Source organism: Vanellus vanellus (assembly GCF_965231255.1).
Source record: "Vanellus vanellus genome assembly, chromosome: 3".
NCBI lineage: Eukaryota > Metazoa > Chordata > Aves > Charadriiformes > Charadriidae > Vanellus > Vanellus vanellus.
The window spans coordinates 7,078,334-7,092,968 of NC_138907.1; the positions used below are offsets into that span (position 1 = coordinate 7,078,334).

At 38.6% G+C, this 14,635-nt stretch overlaps 1 protein-coding gene across 1 annotated transcript in view; it reads left to right on the forward strand.

The window, feature by feature from the left end:
* The window catches only part of PLCB4 (phospholipase C beta 4), a 189,528-nt gene that overhangs the window by 148,496 nt on the left and 26,397 nt on the right, over positions 1-14,635 (forward strand). The window contains exons 26-30 of the mRNA XM_082481716.1: positions 1,159-1,363; positions 5,784-5,872; positions 6,319-6,469; positions 9,178-9,227; positions 9,349-9,414. Of these exons, the coding sequence (XP_082337842.1) occupies positions 1,159-1,363; positions 5,784-5,872; positions 6,319-6,469; positions 9,178-9,227; positions 9,349-9,414 (561 nt within the window). The remainder of the gene's footprint in view (positions 1-1,158; positions 1,364-5,783; positions 5,873-6,318; positions 6,470-9,177; positions 9,228-9,348; positions 9,415-14,635) is intronic.

The window sequence follows — 14,635 nt, forward strand, 5'->3', positions numbered from 1 at the left end:
CTACACAGTTGCTTTCAGGTAACGTGTTTGATTGTTCTTGTTATGTTTTCTTGTTTTTGTTTTAATTAAAATAAAGCTTCAGTCATTCTAACCCAAGTTCTGTGTTGTCGCTCTGTTGTGCAAGGGGGAGGATGGGGTGAGTGCTGGTGGTGACCTGTGCTGGGAGTGCTAAGTTATGATCAAGTAGAAAACCATATCTGTGAATAGCTGAGGTGGGTTGAAAGACCAAAAACATACTTTACTTTGTGCCCTCTGAGAATGAAAATGAAAGCGGCAGGGGGAAAGTCAAAGGGAGATAGTAAACGCAGTTTACTTGGGTCTTCCCTTTTGCTCCATAAGCATCAGCGAATACAGCCAGGTGGCGAAGGAGTGGGAAGACATTTCCTGCATGCAGCTGAGGCTGGCTGGCAGAGAGGCTGCACCTCTCGGTTAGGCTGTCTTCTCCTCACTGCTCCATGCATAGAGGCAGGACCTTTGTTCTAGGGAAGGCAGGGGGATTTTTTTATTACTGTTTTGATCGGTCCAGATGGGGGCTGACAGATGCAAATAGCTGGCAGCATCCTTGCCTGCCATGCATACCACGTACCCTTCATGTCATGAGTGCAGCACACCCACTTCTGCTGGCAGCATGCCATTTCAGCAGGTCTGTCACCCTGTCCTGCCCTCCTCTGCCTGCTTCTCCCCTTTGCAGAACCCATAGTTCAGCATAGATCCCCATCAGCTTGTGCTTGCACTCTGTTCGTTCTTCACTGCCCTTTTGGACACATCCCAAATCCCATCTTTCTGTCATAGTTCATCCTGATTCAGCATTATCTACCCTTTGATTGCCACTGTATCTGTCATTTCCCTGGTAGTGTTTGCCTGCCTTCTTATCGATGTCACTGGTCTTCGATAATGAAAAATAAATATGCAAAATATTCAGCTAGTGTAACTGTAAGTTGCAGAATTTGCATGTTCTGAAATCTGCCCATTATTTAGGGTGAAAAAAAGCTCTTTAGGAAACATTCATGTCAACGTAAGCAGTTTTCAGGGAATGATATTTTCTTACAGTAATGATAGTCTGTTTCAGGCATACAAAGTGAATGGTTCAAACATGGGAGTTGGGGAGGATGCTACTGTATTAGAGTAATTGAATTTCTTCATTTTATGGCTTTCCAGGTTATCCTCCCTGATCTTGCTGTCCTGAGAATAGCAGTGTATGATGACAATAATAAGTTGATTGGTCAGAGGATCCTGCCTCTGGATGGTCTGCAAGCAGGTTACAGACATATTTCCCTTCGGAATGAGGGCAACAAACCACTCTCTCTTCCAACGGTTTTCTGCAACATTGTGCTTAAAACATACGTGCCTGATGGTTTTGGAGGTGAGAGAACCTGTATCTCGGTGTGCTGTAGATCTTGAGTGTTGGTGTGGAACTACTGCGGTGTCAGTATGCCAGCTGGAAGCAGACAGGCAATGCCAGAGGATTGCAAAGATTTAGTATTTTAACTCCATGGAAACCCTGCGTATTCAGCTAAGAAATCAGCTTTCAGACCAAGTGCCTGCCTCAGTGTTAATGATAATCACATGTATGTGTTAAATGACAAAATAATATGGAGAATAAACTAATACTAGGTAGTTCAATTTGAATCTCTCTGACACTTTAGGAAGAGTCTGTTTTGGATGGTTTTTTAATTACATTTTTTTGGACATAAATATTTGTAAAGTTAAGATATACTTTAGCGATATTGTTTGGCCTACAGGTATTAACAATTGATGGAGAATCTAGACGTGTTTCTTCAAGCAAAACCGCTTTTGTGTTCTTGAGAATATTGGCATATTGTTAAAAATGGACAGTGAAATAATTTAGCATACAAAACCTTTCTGCATTTTTCTTTCCCGATTTTACATGGTTTTAGTGTGGTTTAATTATTTTGGGGTGTTCAGGAAAGTAATTTTTAATGTGAGCAGTTTCCATGATCAGGTTGGCAGGGCTATGGTCATTTATACTGAACGGTGGCAAATTGCCACATGTGGATAGGAACAAACAGCTGAGAATAATCATTACACCACTTAAATCAGTGTAATGGGTAAGTTCACCCTGAGGATGTACCTCTGGGAAATGTTTTCTTCACCGTAGATGAAATTCGCTTGTACGTTAGACAACATGTGAACCGTTTAAAACTGTAAAAGAAGGATTGTGCTAAATGTTAGTGCTCTGACTCTGCAGCAAAATGAAGTTCACCTTAGAGTTGGTTGGTGAAACGTTATTGATGTTTTGCTCTTTGCAGAAATTATTTAAAACCTGCTGTCTATGCAAAGAATTATCGCCAGTTCTGAGTGTCATTTCTATAGTACAAACTGGAGAAAGAGAAGGCTTACCTAACACGTTAGATAGGATAGCCTCAGGTCTATGCTTGGTGGTATTTATCCAGGCTTTAAAAGGAATGAACAGTCCTAGACTGCAGTAACAATGTTTCATGGAAAAAGTTAAGCATTTACAGAAGCGTTTGTGTTGTTCATATGTGAAATCCTGGTTGCTGGCAAGTCAGCTGGAGTCTTACCACAGGTCTTGGAGCACTACCATGCCTTTATGCAGCATGTTTCATCTACAGTATTTAACTTCATGGACTTCATCTCAAGGCAAATATAAGCTTCTGCTTAAGCTTGAGATTCTCGAGGCAGTAATTGAACCATGAATCTAAGGGACACATTTAAGCATGTGTTAATTCTGTCCTAACCTTAAGCTTTTGACAGTAAATGACTCGGTTAAAATATTTTCTAAACTAGGGACATGCTTCTCATATGGGATTGATGTTTTTCTGACTTATACCACACTTTTTATAAGAGTAGAATTTAAACGTAGCAGAATTTGATGTGGTTCATGTAGGGAGAAAATATTTTTAATGTTCTTTTTTAAGCTGCATTATACAAATTCAGAAGTGAAAGACTTGTTTTTCAAAGAGAATTTGAACACCAGTTTAGAACTTGCAAATTGTGTGCAGTTCAGTACTGGTTGATATACTACATTGTCAACATTTCTACAGATGGTTTATCTGGTAGAGGTGAGGACATAGAAAAACATTATTATCCCTAATTAACAGTATCATTACAGTAAAATGCTACTAGAATAAGAGAACTGGTTGTCACAGCTTACTGTCAGTGTTGGGAAAAACAGACGCCATATTAACATGAACTAAATGAGTTCAATTATTATTATTCTCCTCTCCCTTCCCAGATAGTTCTGATGTGTCCCATGTATTTTTCTCATCAATATAGAACAACAACATGGTGCAGAACTGGGAAATAACTTCTGGCTCTTGGGTGGAATCATTAGTATTCTGTTGGCATCTGTTTTTTAATTACTTATCATCTGCAGTGAAAGTCTCATTGTTTTATGAGCTATCATTAGGATCTCCAGGGTTGTTTTAGCAAACCTGTAGGAAGGTATAGCTGAACTCAATAGCTGCCTGCTTTCTTATTTCTTTTTTTTAACCTGTGTGAGTTAAGATTTGAAAACTTGCACCAAATACTAACTAGAATGGGTAATACGTTGTAGGCTTTGAAAGATGCATAATCTTATTTTTCATATAACTTAGTAATTTCTTGTGATTTATTTGCATCAGCTACTGTTTCAGATAAAACACAATAGTGGCGCAAATTAATGCAAATGAAGTAGCATTCTCCAAAGAGAAGCTTCTATAATAGAAGTCTGTACATAAGAAAGCGTGGCTAGTTAGGTTAGTGGTTAGAGTCCTTTAATGTACTCTTCCAGTGATTTTCCTAGTTTTATTTTTAATTGCAATTCTTGTACAAAATGCTATTCCCCACACCCACCTTACCTCACTGGGGAGAAAGAAAAACGTAAGCAGAGGACAAATGACAATGTGAGAAGTAGTGATGAGTCACATCCCCCTTGTAGAAATGCTGAGCCTTTGCTGATGTGCTTGTATGGTTCGTAATGCAATTTACAAAGGTCTCGCTTTCCCAAACATGTTAGTCATTTTTACCTTGAAGCTCGTGATAATCAGGTTCCATTTTCAAATGACTCATCATGTCGACAGGGTAGCCCTGGATTTTCATTGAAGAATGCATGCCAAGGACAAGACATGCTTACTAAGTTAGGGAAAGGGGACAGTCAGTGCTGAGCTACAAGGCCGTTGTTATGGCTGCAAATAAATTCTACATGTTTTTTTCTGTATATGAAGTAAGTTTCAAAGACATCATTGTGTCAGGACAGTTATTGGAGACAGCGTATTTGTGTTGATAAACAGAGCTGTCAAGAGTAATTCTATTTAATACAACTTTTGTTGGAATGGGAGCCCTGTCTGCTTTTTTTGCTTGAGAAATGCATCCGGTGACTTCAGAGGAACATTTCATAGAACAACTTAGGTTGGAAGGGAGATGATATAGTCCAGCCGTAGTTTGCTGAAGAAGGATAGCAAGTTTCTTCCCAAAGCTTTTGATGGGTTGGATATTATTACAGATGTGGTCAGTGGACCAACTGCTCTATCTTGCATCATTGTAAGCTAACTTGAAAAATGGCTGAAGAGATGACATGAAACATGGGCAAAATTCAAATGATGATGAAAACCATGAGTGTCGGAACTGTCATTGCAGAAATAATGACCTGTTATGCTAGTGAGACCATCTAGACTATAAAGGTACAAAAGTATTTCTTTTTACTCATAAGCAGCCAAAAATCGGGTTTTGTGGCATTCTGCAAAGAAGCAGGTTCCTTGTAAGTGAAGTGCTGTCCATAGTCCTCCTATGACCTAATGGTCATGACAAAAGACCTGAGTTAATTTAATAACAATATTTTGTAGTGAATGATGTTAGGCTGCAGCTTTCAAACTTCCTTTTTTAAGTTACTGCTCTGACAAGGAAGGCTTAGTAACTGAGACCAGTGACCCTTTTCCTCCATAATAGTGAAGTTAAAGTTTCTGAGGATCATCAAAACAGATCACTGCTATGGTCTCTGAATGCATTATTATTGTAGAAGCTGAATCAGTTTAATTTATAATTTTGCCATTTGTGAATTCTTTGACTGTTGAAATTAAGCGTGGAAAGGGATTATTCAATATGCAGGTAAAGATTTATGTGTCTTTGTCTTCCTGTAAATCTGTGCTTGGACATTTATCACTGCATATGGAAAATAGATTCAGTAATCTATATGGTATGCGGTGCTGGGTAGTGCTATGATAACCACTGTGTCACGTGCAAGATTCAAATACTGGTCATTACAGTTCATAGAAGAGCCATTTCACAGCCTGTCATGTTCTAGACATCGAGCATCACAAAGACAAGTGAGAACAGATTTACCCCGATTGCTTTAACCACCCATCTGAAACTGCTATTTAGCTAGGAAAAATAACAGCATTTTCTACAGTTCCCTGCAGTCCCAAGTCAGTCAGCACCCCCACGAATAACCAAGAGACAAAGTTGTTAGTGCTTTGTGGCTCGGGAGATCCCATTCTGGTATCAAATTCTGGTGCCATCAACTGGGAGTAAGTTAGGGTAACTTTGGTCTCATGGAGTCACTGTGTTTTTCCAAAATAAGGTACCTGGATTAATACCACTCCCTTGTTGCATTATAAACCGATTCACATTCCTAGTGTGTTCAAGTACTGTAGCGATGAGCGCTTTTAGTTCTACCAAGTTCACTATGGAAAGTTGGACTATTGTTGCAAACTACGGCTCATAACATCAGAGGTTGTAACAACAGGGTTGGTAAAGTTCTTGAAAAAGATTAATTTCCAAATGCTTCTGAAGATCATAAAAAGTTGCATATTTTTTTCTTACAGATATTGTGGATGCTTTATCAGATCCAAAGAAATTTTTGTCTATCACAGAAAAAAGAGCAGACCAAATGAGAGCTATGGGTATCGAAACTGTAAGTATAACTTAATGACAAACACAGCCCATTTATGTTCATGCTGTGTTCTTTTTTTAAAGTAAACTGGTCCTTCTCCAATCGACGCATGTTGCCTTATCACTTCCCATTTTTAAATATAAGCCTCTCTGTCCTGCTCTGAAATACATTGGCTTATGTTAGTTAACATGTACTGAAATACCATTCACTAACTGGCTTCCCATGGGTCATACTAATGCATCCCTTAGAAGCAGAAATTTTAAGAAATGAGAAAGGAGCCATGTTTTAGTAGGTAGCCATTTAAAATAGATTACAAGTACTTCACTGAGCATAGTGTTGTTTGAAATCATGTTGCAGTTTTCCTAATTATGTTTAAAGTAAGCGAGTTCAGAAATTTCCCGTTCCCCAACTTTTATACTACAGGTAAAACAACAATTAATTTATTAAGATGTGAATGTTTCTTTCAGAGTGATATAGCTGATGTACCAAATGACACTTCAAAGAATGATAAAAAAGGAAAAGCCAATAATGCCAAAGCCAACGTAACGCCTCAGAGTAGCTCTGAACTTCGACCAAGTACCACTGCAGGCTTTGGATCTGGGACCGACGCTAAGAAAGGTAGACAGAAATCAGGTGCCACTCCCTCACTTGTTAAGTGATTCAGAAAGTCACAGAGAAGTAATCATTACTCAATTTTAGTTCTGCAGTTCTATTCATTCTTACCCTTTTATAAGGTAACTTCTTTTGCCATTGAGAGTGGTCTTTGTCTAATTGCAAATAGATTTTGTATATTACTAAAATGGCTGTATAAAGCCAATACAGCTTTATTTTACTAAGTGACGCCTTTGTGTAGCTGTATACCTACTGCCAATAGTAGTAACCTGCATGACTCTGGGACTAGTTTACTAAAGATCTACTGGAGGAATGCCAACAGGAATGACTGTTTTCTGGTGTACTCCACAGAAACTCTTCTGCTTTTTTTCTTCCCTCCACAAATCCCTTGGCAGAGTTGCAGGTTTAAGTAATTAAAGGTATTTAGAATTCATTGGATTCTGTAGAGATTTGCCAACAATTAGAAATGTTTTCAATGTGTGGTTTTACTCTGAATAGTGATTATGGAAATGGCATGTTTATTGTAAAAAATATGCATATTAAATGCACTAATTTATAAGTGAATAAGTATTTTTTTCCTCACTATTCACACCGTTCACTCTACAAAATCATCTTATAAGTCAAATGGGATTATTTGTTTCTCACATATTATCACAGGTAATGAAGATTAAGTGAGAAAACAAATTTGTACAGCTGAATGAAACACAATAAGTATGTCTGTTAATGGGCCACAAGAATTAGAATCTGGTTCATTCTCTTTCATCCACCTTGGCTCAAAGGGACTGATAGGAGTGAAAAGGAGAACTTACTGCTCTTGTTCTTAAACTAAAGGAGACACGGCTGAATACACACATGTGAAGGGATGTCCTGAGAAACAAGATGCCATTTCTCTGGAGTCACTTTTGGCAGTAAAACAGGTCATCTCTGTCACCTGAACTCTTTCAAAGTTCTTCCCTGGTATAAAACCCAGATTATTTTATGCAGTGAGGTGTTTTTATATTTCATGTATCATCACCAAGATGCACAAGTATTAGTTTTATTGTGCATTAATTAAGCATGAAATTTGCTGGGGTTGGCAACTTAATTCGTGGTTGCCATGGAGGCAGACCTGGTGAACAAAGTAAATGAGTCTGTGTTTTAAAATAAAATCCTGAGGAAGTTTGTTTAGAACACAGCACGCCTGAAGCAGCCCTGGACTTAAACTGAGGTTTCGGTGCTTACGCATTCTTCTCTGCAAGCATTTTTATCCATATTCTTGCATGTTAAAATAGAAACGTTCATTTTTATATCCCATGTAACGATCCTTATTTTGTATTACTTATGTCTATGATCTTTTAAGATCTGGATAATTCTACCATTGTGAGAATATACAAGTCCCCTTGCTATTAGAAATTACGTATCCAGCAAGATAGGGTGCCTGGGGGAAGGCTTTCAAATGCACAAGAATGTTGGGGGGGTTTTGTTCTCTGGCTTTCAGTAGTAGTTAAGTGATTTGTGTTTTTGAAAACTTCAGGCTCTATCTATCCCTAAATCTGTTTCAGGCTCATTTACTAGACTAATGTTAATACCGTATAATTGAGCAGAATCTTATGCTTCTAAGAAAATAAAAAAATGTGTTCCCTAAGGAGATTGCCTACCTTCCCCCTGCCTTTTTTTGCTTTTACAGCATCTGAATATTTTTCAGCTAAATTCACCTTAAAAGGCAGAAAGTCCTTTCCAAAGCAGGGGGAATCTTATAGTCCACAGACACTACTAAGAACTGTTAACTAAATACTTTTGCAGAGTATTTATGTACAGGAGAACATTTTTGTGTAAAAACTCAGAAAAAACCTACACATTGCAACTCTCATGGCATTGTATTGACATTTTTATTAACGACTACATGTAGGATGTGCTTAGTAGTTTTAAAAAAATCATAATATGTCACAAAATATTTATTAAAGCATAAGCATGAAATGAGATTGGGTTTTGTTTGCACTGCAGTGAAGGTGATCAAAATATATTTTCATTCATCTAAATAGTACTGTTAGTTTTGTATGATAGATTGGCTTGTTGTATTGAATTCTCATTAAAATTTTCACTTGTCATTATTTTGTGTTTCTCCTCCATTTCTACTGCTTCTTTGATTATAGCCTGATATTAAACAAACCGCAAATTTTACCTCCATTACCATACAAGCAGCAGGTGAATTTTCACTCCTATGATTTTTGTGTTTTAAATTAAGGAGAAGTAGTATACGTAACCTCAGTTAACCCTTTATGTAGTCATGTAAAACCCGAGAAGACTGTGCCCTGAAATGAGTGGTGCCAGAGCAATTTCCAGCTATGGACCAAAATTCTGAAGTTTCCTTGGTTCGGTTTTAATGTACATAACTGGTTTGCTGTGTTTTCAGAAAAGGAACTTTTTCAATTCTTAGATTGCTGTGTTTTGACACTTCACTCCAGAACTGTGAGAGATTAAAATACACTCATTGATTTATTTCTTTTTTCTCAAGGCCATTGATTAAGCAGTGCATATGAAAAGGAAATTAACTGTATCTTAGCTATATCTTGATGAATAATTTTCTCATTAACCTGCTATTATTTTTATGTGATGAAAAACAGTAGTTAACTGCTAACTTCAATGTAGGTTTCTGTGGTAAAACTCAAATTTAAAAGTACCAGATGTACTAGTATGTATGAAGTTTTAGCTAAACTATATCAATACCTTCCTAGGTATAGACCTTATTCCTCAAGTGAAAATAGAAGATTTAAAGCAAATGAAGGTGAGTATGGACACAAGCTTTCCCAGATGTGTTCCTAATTATTTGTTTTAAGTAGCCAGGATTTTATCTGGTTAAAATCAGTATGACCAGAGAAAAATTGATCCAACTTCTCTTTTTGTAGGCATATATAAAGCATTTAAAGAAACAGCAGAAAGAGCTGAATGCCTTAAAGAAGAAACATGCAAAGGTATGATCATTAAGAGCTCTCTGAGCAACACACTCTAATTGAAAAAACTTGCAGCGCTCACTAGCACAGGCAGCTCCTAATTAAATTGTGGGGAAAAACTAAGGAATGGTGGTTGGACCATCAAGAAAGGCATATGTGTTTTAAATGTACTGAAATATGCTCCAGTGAGCAAGTGTTCGCTTTAGCAACCCTTTGTATGTCTCCATGAGTTTCAGTGCACATTTGTTTGACCCATATAAGCATCCAAAGCTCACCTTTTTCAGGTAATGATTTTATCTAGCTCCCTCTTGCATGGCATATTGACAGGCAGCTTGGAAAAAAAGGCAGTAATGATGTGAGAGAGTGCTGCATTGAAGATAGGCACTGGAGAAACAGAAAATTGCTGAAGAAAACTGGAATCTGTAACTGAAATATGAAATGCCCTATTCCTCCTCACTTATATCTGTTAACCACTTTATACTCAGCTTTTTGCTTGGTACTGTTGGCAGTGATGCCCCAAATACATACAATGCTATCACAAATGTAATTTACATTAGAAAATCACAGCCAGTTTTCTGTTGCCCTTTATCATTAGAAAACCATTACTTTTGTTTCAGAAAGAGGCATAACAAGCGAAAAAATTATCTTAAATTCTGAATACATACGAATCCATTCTGGGATTTTGGGGCAGTTATTTCCTTGCTCTCTTTGCAGAGTTCATTGCAGATCTGATGTAGTGCAGTCCTCCTGGCCAATTTTAATGTCAGTCTTGGTGTTTATTTTCATGACTGTTGTTTAGGTGTGGGACTCTGTACAATGAAGTATGAAGAAATTACTTAAATAATCAGCACATTTGTGGGCCTCAGTATTAAAAGTAGTATAAGAAAATTAAGTAGTTACATTTCAGACTCCTTACTGACTCAATGCAGAGGGGAAATCAATGATTTCTCCATTTTAGTATTGTGTGCGAAGCCCATGGTCAAGAAAAAGTGTCTGTCATCCACACTTGTGGGTATGGACAGTTTCTAGACCTTCATAGGATTGATCTTTTAGGAGGCTTCTTATTATTAAACACTACTTTCTCATCCATTGGATAACATCCAGCAGTTTGCCTTTTGCAAATGAAAATGGTACCATGGTTACATAGAAAACAGCCATACTCAATGATCTATGTTCCTGATATATGTGACCCACAGCAGTGTAAGAATATGTTAGCCAAGACTGCGCTTGCTAATGTTAAAAAATTGATCCATCTGTTCAGGCTTGCACTTGCTTCCTCTAATCTGAGGGAAAAATTGCCAGTCACAATCTGAAAATGCTGTGCACTCAGAAGGGCTTTCAGCATTAGCTCAAGCACAGCTATTTTAGGTCTGAGCCAGCCTGTGCCCTGCTGGTCTTAAGTACAGAGTGCAACTCTGTCCTAACAAGAAAGTGCCTGTCTAGAGCATGCCTTGCTAAAGGCTTCGGTAAGGGAAACTTCTTGAATTTGGAGAGGAGAGGAGAGTCTGAGCAGAAAAGAGTGACCTTATGAGCTCACAGATGATCTTTGGGAAGTGCTTGGTGTACTCATCACTGTTTTTAATGCATTTTATCAGCTGGGGTGAAGCAGGACAGCTATGCAGTTAGTTATCCATGATCAGCTTAAGGAAACCTGTGAATTAAGCAGACTGAACTTACAAGTTCCAGAAATAGGTTCTCATTTAATCATAGACACTCCAGAGATCTGGAGGAATAAGTAAACAGAAGGGAATTGTTCATGTTACTTATGGAAAGAAAAGTCCAATACTTTTCCATCTAAACTTGGCCTTGGAAAATGTGTTACGGAAAATGAATGCATGCAAGTGTGGAAGAGAGAACAGGTTGGGAGGAAGGAGCTCTTGTCTAAGCGGTGTAGGAGCTTAGATGAGGGGGAATGGCTTTAAACTGGAAGAGGGCAGGTTCAGATTAAATATTAGGAGGAAGTTTTTCACTCTGAGGGTGGTAAGGCACTGGCACAGGTTGCCCAGAGAGGTTGTTGAGGCCCCATCCCTGGAGGTGTTCAAGGCCAGGCTGGATGTGGCCTTGGGCAACCTGGTCTAGTGGGAGGTGTCCCTGCCTATGGCAGGGGCGTTGGAACTCAATGATCTTCAAGGTCCTTTCCAACCTAAACCATTTTATGAACTTCAACGGCAAATTCTTTGTCATCTGCTGGACAGTGAGCAAAGATGGTCCTAGAGGCTGGGACAGGGAGAGGGAAAAATGAGCAAGTGTCGCTGTCAAGAAATTAGTGAGCTTTCTCAAGAATCCTCACATTCACTAAGGGAATTTGGAAAAAAACATTACTTGTAAAGAAATGACTGTCAGCATTATCTTATTGAGGTGCCACAAGAGAGAGTGGGATCTGAGAAGCTGGTACCAGAAAGGCCAGGCCCCTGGGATTCTGTCTGTGTGACAGATTTCATCATGGTCATGTTCTGTCACGTTAAAGTAGATTACCAGCTGCTGCAAGGAGTTTGAAACTGTTAGCCCACGTTTGGATTGAGTTCTTGTACATAATCTATAATACTGCCATATTTTAAGAGACAGTAAGGCAGTAGCAGCAGGGTCTTCAAAAGTACAGAGAGCAACAAAGATATTCTGTCCTTCATGGGTCTGCTTAAAATCCAGATATGGGAAATGCACCTTTTTGATGCCAGTAGACAGGACTGCCAAAAAGCAAAACAATACTTTGGTAGGGACACTTATTTTGCAAGCTATCGACCCCTGACGCTGTAGTATTCCTTTTAATTGACTTTTGAAAAACAGTGGCCAATTAATGTAGTGATCACCATTTAAAAGAATTCCATGTTAGGAATAACTTTCTCTTGAATCTTAGGTCTGGTAACCTGTGCTTTTGATGATTTTAAAATGATATGTCCAGTCACTTCTGCATATTGCAGGAATGGTTTTTTTTTTCTTTAAACAATGCATTCATAAAAACACCTACACTGGGCAGCTTTTCAAATGAAGTATTTCCTGCCTACATTCCCTGAAGTAACTTTAATCTCCCAGTATGAATATTACTGTGCAACTGCAGAATGTTGATGTATCTGAATGATGTCCCTTGGTTTATATCTTTTTTTATCAATTTAGATCTTGAGCACTGTTTAAGTAAATGATCTGGGGTGGCATCACAGGTAGATGGGCTATAAAGGCAAGGAGATGCGCATATATGAGTCTCAGTCACTGATTTCCTCTGTTAGCAGCCTGCTTCTATGGGCCCCTACTGAATTTTAATATTTTGCAGGGATGTCACATAGTTTTTATGCTTCTTGGGTTAGACAGAAGAGGAAGGATAGTGAGGGTTTATCTTGATTGTGGAAGCTTTATCCCTGGAGGTGTTCGAGGCCAGGCTGGATGGGGCTTTGAGCAACCTGGTAGTGGGAGGTGTCCCTGCCTGTGGCAGGGGGGTGGAACTAGATGATCTTCAAGGTCCCTTCCAACCCTTCTGTGATTCTATGATATATTCTCTAATAGTCAACACCACAACAGATGACTGTGGTGTACCGTTCTAGCAGTTTCAGACAAGAGAGCCATAGTCACAAGTGCCCCCTTAAGGAATTCAGTATGGCCGTAGACAGTAACTAGGATTGCATAATTACCACCCAAAACCATAAATCCCAGAATTCATCTCCTGCACATTTATATTGACATTGAATATATGTAATATTTGAAATAAAGCCTAGTGAAAAAAGAATGTCAAAAAAGATCTCCATTTCACAATACAAAAGCAACAGTATAAAAGACTATGAAGCGCTACGTCCTGCCAAATGGTTTGTTGATTTGAAGATGATAGTTTTTCTTTATTTCCTAATTTTTATATACTATAATGAGAATCCTCCAGACTTCAGTTTTCGGTTGCACTCAGCAGTATTTGTGTTGCTTTAGGGAGATACCAGGCAGGAATAACAGTTTGTATCACAGGAACTTAGTTCCTCTTGTCTTCAACAGACTGATTTGTGGTTTCTTGGCCCCCTCCCCAATGGAACTATATATGATTCTTTACTTTTTCCCCATAGATAGTCTTGCTGTGATTTGAGTCTCTTTATATCAATTAGGTGGCCTCCTAGAACCTTGACTGAACTGTGGTTTCAGTTTGTAATATAATCGTTAAATGTAATTTGTGAATATATTCATGTAAAAGACATGTGAAAATCAACCTGCAAATTCAATGGACTTGAGGAAATCATGAGAGACCTAGCTGAAGAGACTTTTATCTGCAAACCTATTCTGACTCAATCTAGAACATGTTACCACCTGAAATGTTGTTTGCATATTGAAACAAAATACTGAGGGTGTTTTAGGATGCTACAAATACAATCATATTTCTTAGAATCTTGACAGAAGTAGGACGCAGCATCTAGCTGTAATGAATTTTCCATTGAGCAGAGGCAGAAAATCAAAGTCACATCAGCTAACCCATTTTAAATAGTGTTCCAGGGGTTGAAGGCCATATAATTCAAGGGAACTCTGGTAGGGAGTAGACTCCTAGTACTCTTTGTGCCTTGCATGTGGAGGTTGTTAGTAGCCCATCTCTTCTTCCAGTTCTGTTTTTGTTGTGCACAAAAAAATGCATGATCCATAAACTAGATGGGGAGGCGTACCAGGGAAGGAAATGAGGGGGATATGGTCTACAATATATCTGTTTCAGATACAAGATAGAGTTGTGCATGAACAGTAAGTAGCAGTAGAGGGGAGTCTGCAAAAGATTGCCGTGGGTTTGTGATAAAGAGAGAAAGCTTAAATCATGGTTGTCCTGAGGGAAAAGCTCTACGTGATGTGTCTTCCCAGATTATGGAGGAGTGTGACACAAGTGGGCTGATGTCTCATGCTTTGCAATGTTTGCTCTTAGTCTTTTATAGCAAGAATTGTATTGTTCTGTTTATCTAGGGGAGAGTGGATAGCTTGAGAGATGCTCTCAGTTACTTCACCTGTGGCTGGCTAGTGCTGTCAAGCTTATGTCATTCTCTTCGCTGTCCATATTTTTTCCCACCTGCTTAGTCAGTGTAAATACTCCCTGGTGAAGCTGGCATGTTTTAATGTTGATGGAGTCTATTTCTTTCCCTTTAAGTCCTCTGTAGAACAAAAAATTCAGTTTCCTGCTCTAAATACAAAATTTGGAAGCTGTACGCGTTCCCCAGGAAAGTGCTTGGCAGATGATGGAGTGCTCAGGTACAGCCCAGGGCTAGATTTTTAAAAGCATCACAACATTCATATTAATGTT